We start from the raw sequence: 7,500 nt of genomic DNA, 5'->3' as shown, positions 1-7,500 counted from the left end.
CAGCTCTACCAGAAATAAAATAAAAACTTGATGGTACCGCAACAGAGCAGGCTCATTTTGACATGACTCTTTTATTGAGCTAACATCAACTATTCGTGACCAAGAAATATTATATTCAACTTTACAAATCATGCACTGCAAGAAAGGCCGCGCAGCAAGCTTGCTTTGCCAAAATTTTCAATACTTTCTGCTTTCGCGATCACCAAGGTATCAAGGCTTTAACATATTTTATTTTATTCTTACCTGGCTTTACAGGAACAAGAAGTTTGCACTAATTTTGCGAGCCCGTCGTCAGCACATTCACATTTGAGAAACAACTTGTGGGGTTCCTCGCTCTTACGTTGACTTCTGTAGCACATTCCTTTTTCAGATGCCTTATCAGCTCGTTAATCGTACGCAATATAAACGTCGTGAATATAACTCTCGGTGAAAAATTTGTAACCTTTAGAACCAATATCCTTTTTACCACAACCCTCTAAGTGCTTTTGAATTTGTTCAGTAGTGAACTTTGGCAGAAGACGAAGATTTTTTGTCTAAACTACATCGTTTTCACCACGAGCGCCACTTTGAGACGCCATGCTTGTTGAGATTGTTTACCCAATACAGACCACGTGACCTCTGCGCGAATAGACCATAATCGTATTTAATTCTCAGTATTGGACTGGAACTAGCTTGTGGAGGCAAATGCGGGGGAGTAATTGGGGGAATATATTGAAAAGTATTTGCATTTGAAAAGGTTCCCCCGCATTAGCCTTCATTGCAAGCTATTTCCAGTCCAATATACTGAGAATACGAATATGGCCTATTAGATCTAAGATACAATAACATACGGTATCCCATACATCTCTTTCATAATGGCGGGCAAATAAAATATTCTTTAATGCTAATAAGCCTAACTAGCCTCGCTATGACGAGCAAATTTCAAAAGAATTTTGTTTCAAAGTGAGGGCAGTAGGTCTAATTAACATAAAGACAAAAAAATGTGAAAGTGGTCGCCATTTATGAAAGTGGTCTATGAATGGAAAATAGCTCTTTCAAGGTTGAGATTACTCTGGCTGATGATTGATCATCTAGTTTTTTAATCTCAAACCAACTGGAATAGTAATCGACGACAATCAAATACACTTTTCCTTCCAGTTCAAAGAGGTCAGCAGCTAGCCTTTCCCAAGGACGTGATAGGAAAGAAGAGGACAAGGGCTCAGGGCGATCTCTGCCACAGGTGTCACAGTTTGCCACCATATTCCCAATTTGACTGGAAAGTCCTGGCCACCATACTGATGTTTCAGCTTTAGCTTGACATTTCGTTATGCCGAGATGACCGGTATGAATGTTGTCAAGTATCTCCAGTCTCAGATTTTGAAACGAGATGCTTCCGTGAAGCATACACTGGGTTGCCTGTGGTACGTGTTACAGAAAATCAGAAGGCACTGAATTGTCTGGTATTGAACTACAGCATTCCAGTCTCTGAAGAATAACAAATAAGAGAGAAGCGAGAAACATTGGCTTCTGGGCTGACGTGTTGATAATTCAAGTTCCCTCACAACTTCTTTTCACCACAAGTTTAAGCGTGCCCTCTGAGCATCTGACAGCTACAAGAGTTCGCTGAAGTTAAATCCTTTTCGGCAGGGTTAGTATCTGGATGGGAGACCAAAAACAATATACCCCTCGAAACAGAAGCATTGGACCGAAAATTCTATTTTAACGCTAACAAATGCGGACCAAGCAAGGAACTGATTTTGTTAGCTTGCTTTATGCAAAACAAATATTGATGCAAAAGTAAATAAATAGTGGTACAAAGTGTTTGGGAAGAGCAGAAGGAAGTTTTCTGGACGGTCGATCGAGAATAAAATATTTTGCCATCAGCAACAACATTTATGACACGAAAACAACATTAATTTTTAACCCCGAATATAAAAAGTTACGATCACCGACAAGCATTCTGGGATTTTTGCTATTGTACCTTTGGTTGCACAAGTAAAAGCGCAAAATCAAAAGTTACATCGGATTCAGAGGGCGCCGGGATGAAGTTACCAAGGTGTGTTTACTCGAGAAACAGTGTCAAATCATCATTTGACACAGATACCGGGTTTTTGTTTTTGTAAGTTTCCTTTTTCTTTCAAGTGTTATAATGTTTGACAAGAAATGTGCGAATTCGACACAAAGATCACAATCGCCCAATTCTTCAGGCCCGGGTTGCTCGAAGCATGGTTAGCGCTAACCAGAGTTAAATACCATGGAAACCTACAGGTTTTAATGCCTCTTAACCAACGGTTAGCGTTAATCAGGCTTCGAGCAACCGGCCCCAGGTTGACAGTCAAAACTTTACTTTCCAAGACGAGGTTATTTATCGCCAGGTAATTCCATCGTTTTGGGGATAGCAGTTACTTTATTATTCATCAGTGTCAGAATTTTTTGCCGATTTTGGGGGTCATTTTGTTGAAACTCAAGCAAGCTTCCAACAGACCTGTTTATTTTCGTTACACTATACCACAAAAATGCTCCCGTATCACATTTCAACACACGTATGCAAATTTGTTAAGCTCGAAAATTACACAACATGATATTAAAGTTCACAAAGGCTGGAAATATCTCGGCAAAATCCTTTTCAGCGAAAAATCAATCGAAACAAACAACATATTTACTATTAGAGGCAAAAATACCTTCCTATTTCAATTGCGTGCGTGCAAACAAGAGATGCAATTAAATACATTTTTGACAGTTCACATCAAAACCCTTTTCGACTCGGAACGCTGACCGTAAATAATGAAGCACAAAAGCGACAACAACTTTCATTCAAATAATTCTTCACCATCACATTTCCAAATATTTTACACTTTTGCAGAGTTGAGTACAAAATACCGGTAAATGTAAATTGTCGGACAACTAAGATGCGACTTGAGTAAACACTGTGATGCATCCTTGTAGGCGTTCGATTCCTCCAATGTTAATTTGTTAAATCATAGTTAGTAACTATGGTTAAATCCATAACAAAATTGCTATTTGATTTCCGTGTTTTATATAATACCAAGTTAGTAAAATATTAGAAACAAAGCTCACTTGATATCCAAAGGCGAAAAATGAAATTGTTGTCGAAGACCATTACTCGTCTCTTAAAATCCAGATATTTATTTTTCAGCGTTGTCTTGCTCATCCAATTGACGATCCATTCTTGAGCTCCATGAGGGTATATTTTGTTTAAAGATCCACTAAAACGCCATTCACGTCAATGACTTATTAGTGAAATTTCCAATTGTTATACCGGAAGACTGTGCAGAGTTGAGAACAGGTAAATACAAATCTGACAAATAGCGAGACAACTGAGATAACAGATCCACTATATGGATTCCTTCTCTGTCTTTGTTGAACCCATACTGAGTTACCAGAGAACTGTTCATTTGGTTTGAGTGTTGTACAAAACACCACACTTGACAAAATTTTAGGAAGACAGCTCACTTTGATTACGGCTCGACGGGCGACAGATTGTTGTCGAAGTCCATTACTCGTCGCTTCTAACATTCGACCGCCTGTCTTGTTCAGTATCCAATTTGCTTGCCATTATTGAGCTTCATAAGGGTAAATTTTGTTCAAAGATCCACTAAAACGCCATTCGCGTTACATGACTTTCGACGCCATTGCCGGTTAAGTTAATCGTTCTACTGTGTCCACCAGAGAAATCTACGCATTTCCCACTACCCTCTCGATCCTAAGAAAATACGCGTAGAAGGCTCTATGCACAAAGGCACCACTTAGCAGGGGAGTGACAGGCAAGACTTTTACCGACACGGAAAAAAAGAAAAAAGAAAAAAGAAATCGAAAAATAAAAAAACCACGAAATTAAAGACAGATTCCGACTGGGTTTGCCATAGTGGCAACCCAGTAATTACCAGGCGCTCATCGTATAGAGAGGCCCTGTTAGGGGTAAATTCCGACAAGTGACATGGCCTTGAACAGGCGACATGGTAGCCACGAACTGGCGACGACCGACAGACTATTACAACGAATTAGCGAAAGCGACACAAATGTCAAGACTGACCGACAGCGAATTTCAGAATTGTGAATGTTCTGCGGACTGCGGAACATTTGCGCGTACACAATTCGTCGTAATTACTTAATAATGATCATTATTAACAATAATAATGGCCAATTATGGCTAATAAGGGTCCAGTAAATGCCGTGTTTAGACTCGAGCGTGCTACCGAGGCATTGGAGTTTACTTACCTAGGTTAATATTTTGCGTGTGTAAACGCCAACTAATACCGTAGTAAACACCGCTCAAGACAATAGAAAGTTAACTAAGGTAAAAGTTCGGTCTACTCTGCGAGCAGGCATGGTTAAGGTCGGTAACCAAGGTTTGGATGACAGATACATCCGCTTGCGGTCGCATAGAATTTCACATCCTGTGGTGTCGGGATTGCGTCAGGCTCATTCGATCACGTTTTCAAGACCAGGTTTTCGACCAAGTTTCCACGTCTGGTTTCGGTCTACGAAGGTATGGCAAAAAACAAAAACACCAATCCTTACGAATGCGACCAACCCGAAAGGTAAAGTTAACACCGTTGTATAGCTAATTTGTGCATATAAATATTTCTTTCTTGTGGTGATTGTTGATCCTCGCGCCTGTATTTATTTTCTATCAATTGTTTCGCCAGGGAAGATGCATATTCCACGTTGTCGCCATTTTCCTATGCAAGACAACCAGGGTTACAACCCTCCCCGTACAATCAACAGTTCATGCCACAGCAATACTATGTTCCGCCAATGATGTCCTCGATGCAGATGATGGCACCATTCACCCATTCGCCTGCCCATGCGGTTCAGGCTTCGCAGTATTCGGAAACGCCTACATCGAGTCAAGGAAACGCTGAAAACGGAGCGCAAAGGAAAAAAGATCGATGGACTGACACCGAAGAAAAGATTTTAATTGAACTGTTCGGCGAGAACGAGGATAAACTTCGCTACCGGTCGTTCAATTCCCCGGAGTGGCAGTCTATCGCCAGGCAACTGCAAGAAAGGTGCAGACGAGAGAACGTCGAATGCGAGAAATCTGCCCAGCAGTGCAAAAATAAAATGGCGAACCTCACCAAAAAGTACAAGACCGTGAAAGATAAACTAAGGACCACTGGATATGGAAAGGGAGGAGACGACGAAGACGAAGAAAAGGAAACCGAGAGTGGAGCTGAGCTCATACCAAGAAATTTTCACGATATGGATGACATTTTAGGCAACCGAGAAGCTGTTAATCCCAAGCACGTACTGGAAAGCAGCTCACAACACGTTGACAGTTCCCCGGAAATTGATCAAGATTTGCTGGAAAAGGAGGCCTTAGATGAGGAGATGTTGGCGGCTGCTCGCGCCCAAAAGGAGAGGAATACGCCTGGCACTTCTGGCGTTGATGGCTCTGAAGAAGAGGACACAGATATGGCTTTCGCGAAATCACAGTTTTTCAAGAACAAAAGCGGAAAAAGGAAGGGCCCGAGCACGAGCACACCCAATCCAAAGAGTCGCGCGGTAGAATCGGCGAAATCGGCGAAAAAGAATCCTAGAAAAAAGACCAAAGGTGGGGCTGGCGCAGAGGAACAAAGCGCAGTCCTTTCATTCCTTGAAAGGGCACAAGAAAAGGATGAGGCCTTCATGGAGAGGATGGCTGAAGCAGAAAGGGTAAGCAGACAACAACAGCAAAAATTTTCAATGGATGCATTGGCGATGTTAGGAAATATTCTTAAGGATGTCACCAAAGGCAAAGAATAAATAACTAGAGTCTTTTATTCGTTTTTTCCTTGCATTTCAATCGTTTCTGTTCGTTGACGGTGATCATTATAATCATCATTAAGTGACAATCTGGACGTTTGTAATTTGTTGTTTATATCTATATGGATTTTTTATGGAAGAAATTATAGTTTAAATGAAATCAGTTATTTCCTTGCGAGCAGAGTCTCCTTTCATTTTTCAAAAAAACGAGGGAAAGAGAAGCCTCAATTGATAAGCACGAATTTAAATAATGGAATATCAGCCAGACAAATTGTTAATTAATTTTAGGGAAGACTGTTCCTCTCGTGATACAAGATATAAAAAACGAAAGAGACTACAATTAATTAGGTACATGATTTAGCAAAAATAAGATTCTCTATTTCTACATTGAAAACGTAACATTAACAGTAAGATTATAATAAATACATATTTACAAAAAAGTGGATATTGAAAAACGCAAGTTTTAGCCTAGCAAGAAGCTGTACTTTTGAAAGTGGTAATTAAGAGGCAGTCTTTATTTAATGTTTTGTTTGGGCTATGATAGATACTGCATTATATTATCTCTAATGTCCGAAGCGCCCAACTGCATATCCCCATTGAAAGAATCTTCATCCTCATAGTCGTCCTCAACTGGGTCTATAGTGCTTGGGTCTCCCACAATAATACAGATGTTGTGCAGGACACAACAAGCCATGATAGTGAGGGGGACGCTACTTATCTTTTCCTCCATTGCTTTATAGAGACACCTCCAGCGACCTTTCAAAATTCCGTAGGCTTGTTCTATAACAACCCGTGCTTGACTGAGGGCACAATTGTACTGCAACTGACTCTCGGTTAATGTACGAGTTTGCTTGAAAGGTTTCATTAACCACTTTGATAAGGGATAAGCTGAGTCCCCAACAAGCAAAGGTCCGACTTCACAAGCCCCAATTTGTTTAGATGGCCCGTTTAGCCAGTTACCTTCACCGACCTCGCTGTGCACTTTGCTCAATCGGAGAATGCGGGCATCATGTATACTGCCAGGAAAGCCTGTACTTACATCGAGAAATTTAAAGAACGCATCGGCAACAGCTTGGACTACAATAGAATAGTCCTGCTTGCGATTGAAGTATTCTATTCGTTCGTTCACGGGTACTGTTTTTAAAGGGATATGGCTTCCGTCAATTGCGCCTACCACTTGTGGAAATGGAGACTTCTGTGCGAATAAGCGAATGTTTCGGGTAAGCTCCTCTTCAGTTTCTGGAAATTTTATAAATTGAGGGGCTCTTTTGGTAATGGCCTTACAAAAATCAGCTTTTAAAAGCATTGCCGTGCATCTTCCAATACCAAATTGCAGGCCCTTTGATCTGTATGTGTCTCCAGTCGCCAATCGCCACAACGCCACAGCCACTCGCTTGTTTACCGGTATGCATTCGCGTAATCTAGTGTCCTTCTTTGCCAAATCCGGACCAACCAATCGGACAATGTATTCGAACGTACATCTTGATATTCTAAAGTTCTCCTTCCACCATTCTTCAACAAAATTTCCGTTTAATAGAGCTTCAAACCAGAATTGGTTTCTCGGCCACGACCACGCACGTATAACGCGCCTTGTCTTGCGAAGGGCAATTTGTAGCAGAATTAATCGCTTTCGTCTCGACCTCTTTAGGTGCTGCAAAAGTAAGAGCTGCTGCAATCTCGATTCCTGGGTTTGCTGATCAAGAACAAGAAAATAGAACGCGAGGACTACAAGAGCCACAGCTTCTCTTTTAA

At 41.0% G+C, this 7,500-nt stretch overlaps 2 protein-coding genes across 2 annotated transcripts in view; one reads left to right on the top strand and one right to left on the bottom strand.

Annotated features, from left to right (window-relative positions):
* The first annotated feature begins 4,761 nt into the window (after positions 1-4,761).
* On the top strand, positions 4,762-5,748 carry LOC138001346 (uncharacterized). Its single transcript, XM_068847995.1, has one exon. It carries the CDS (start codon positions 4,762-4,764, stop codon positions 5,746-5,748), a length of 987 nt encoding a protein of 328 aa, XP_068704096.1.
* A 535-nt stretch (positions 5,749-6,283) lies between these two features.
* The window catches only part of LOC138001345 (uncharacterized), a 1,227-nt gene continuing 10 nt past the window's right edge, over positions 6,284-7,500 (bottom strand). The window contains exon 1 of the mRNA XM_068847994.1: positions 6,284-7,500. This exon is cut by the window's right edge and continues 10 nt beyond it. Coding sequence (XP_068704095.1) covers positions 6,284-7,500 — 1,217 coding nt within the window.

This window comes from Montipora foliosa, chromosome 4 (assembly GCF_036669935.1).
Source record: "Montipora foliosa isolate CH-2021 chromosome 4, ASM3666993v2, whole genome shotgun sequence".
In the NCBI taxonomy this organism is placed as follows: domain Eukaryota; kingdom Metazoa; phylum Cnidaria; class Anthozoa; order Scleractinia; family Acroporidae; genus Montipora; species Montipora foliosa.
This window is presented reverse-complemented; position numbering and strand designations above follow the sequence as displayed.

What these genes read in the sequence shown, in the direction of transcription:
- LOC138001346 (XM_068847995.1), top strand. Translation starts at nt 4,762, where the DNA reads ATGTCCTCGATGCAGATGATGGCACCATTCACCCATTCGCCTGCCCAT.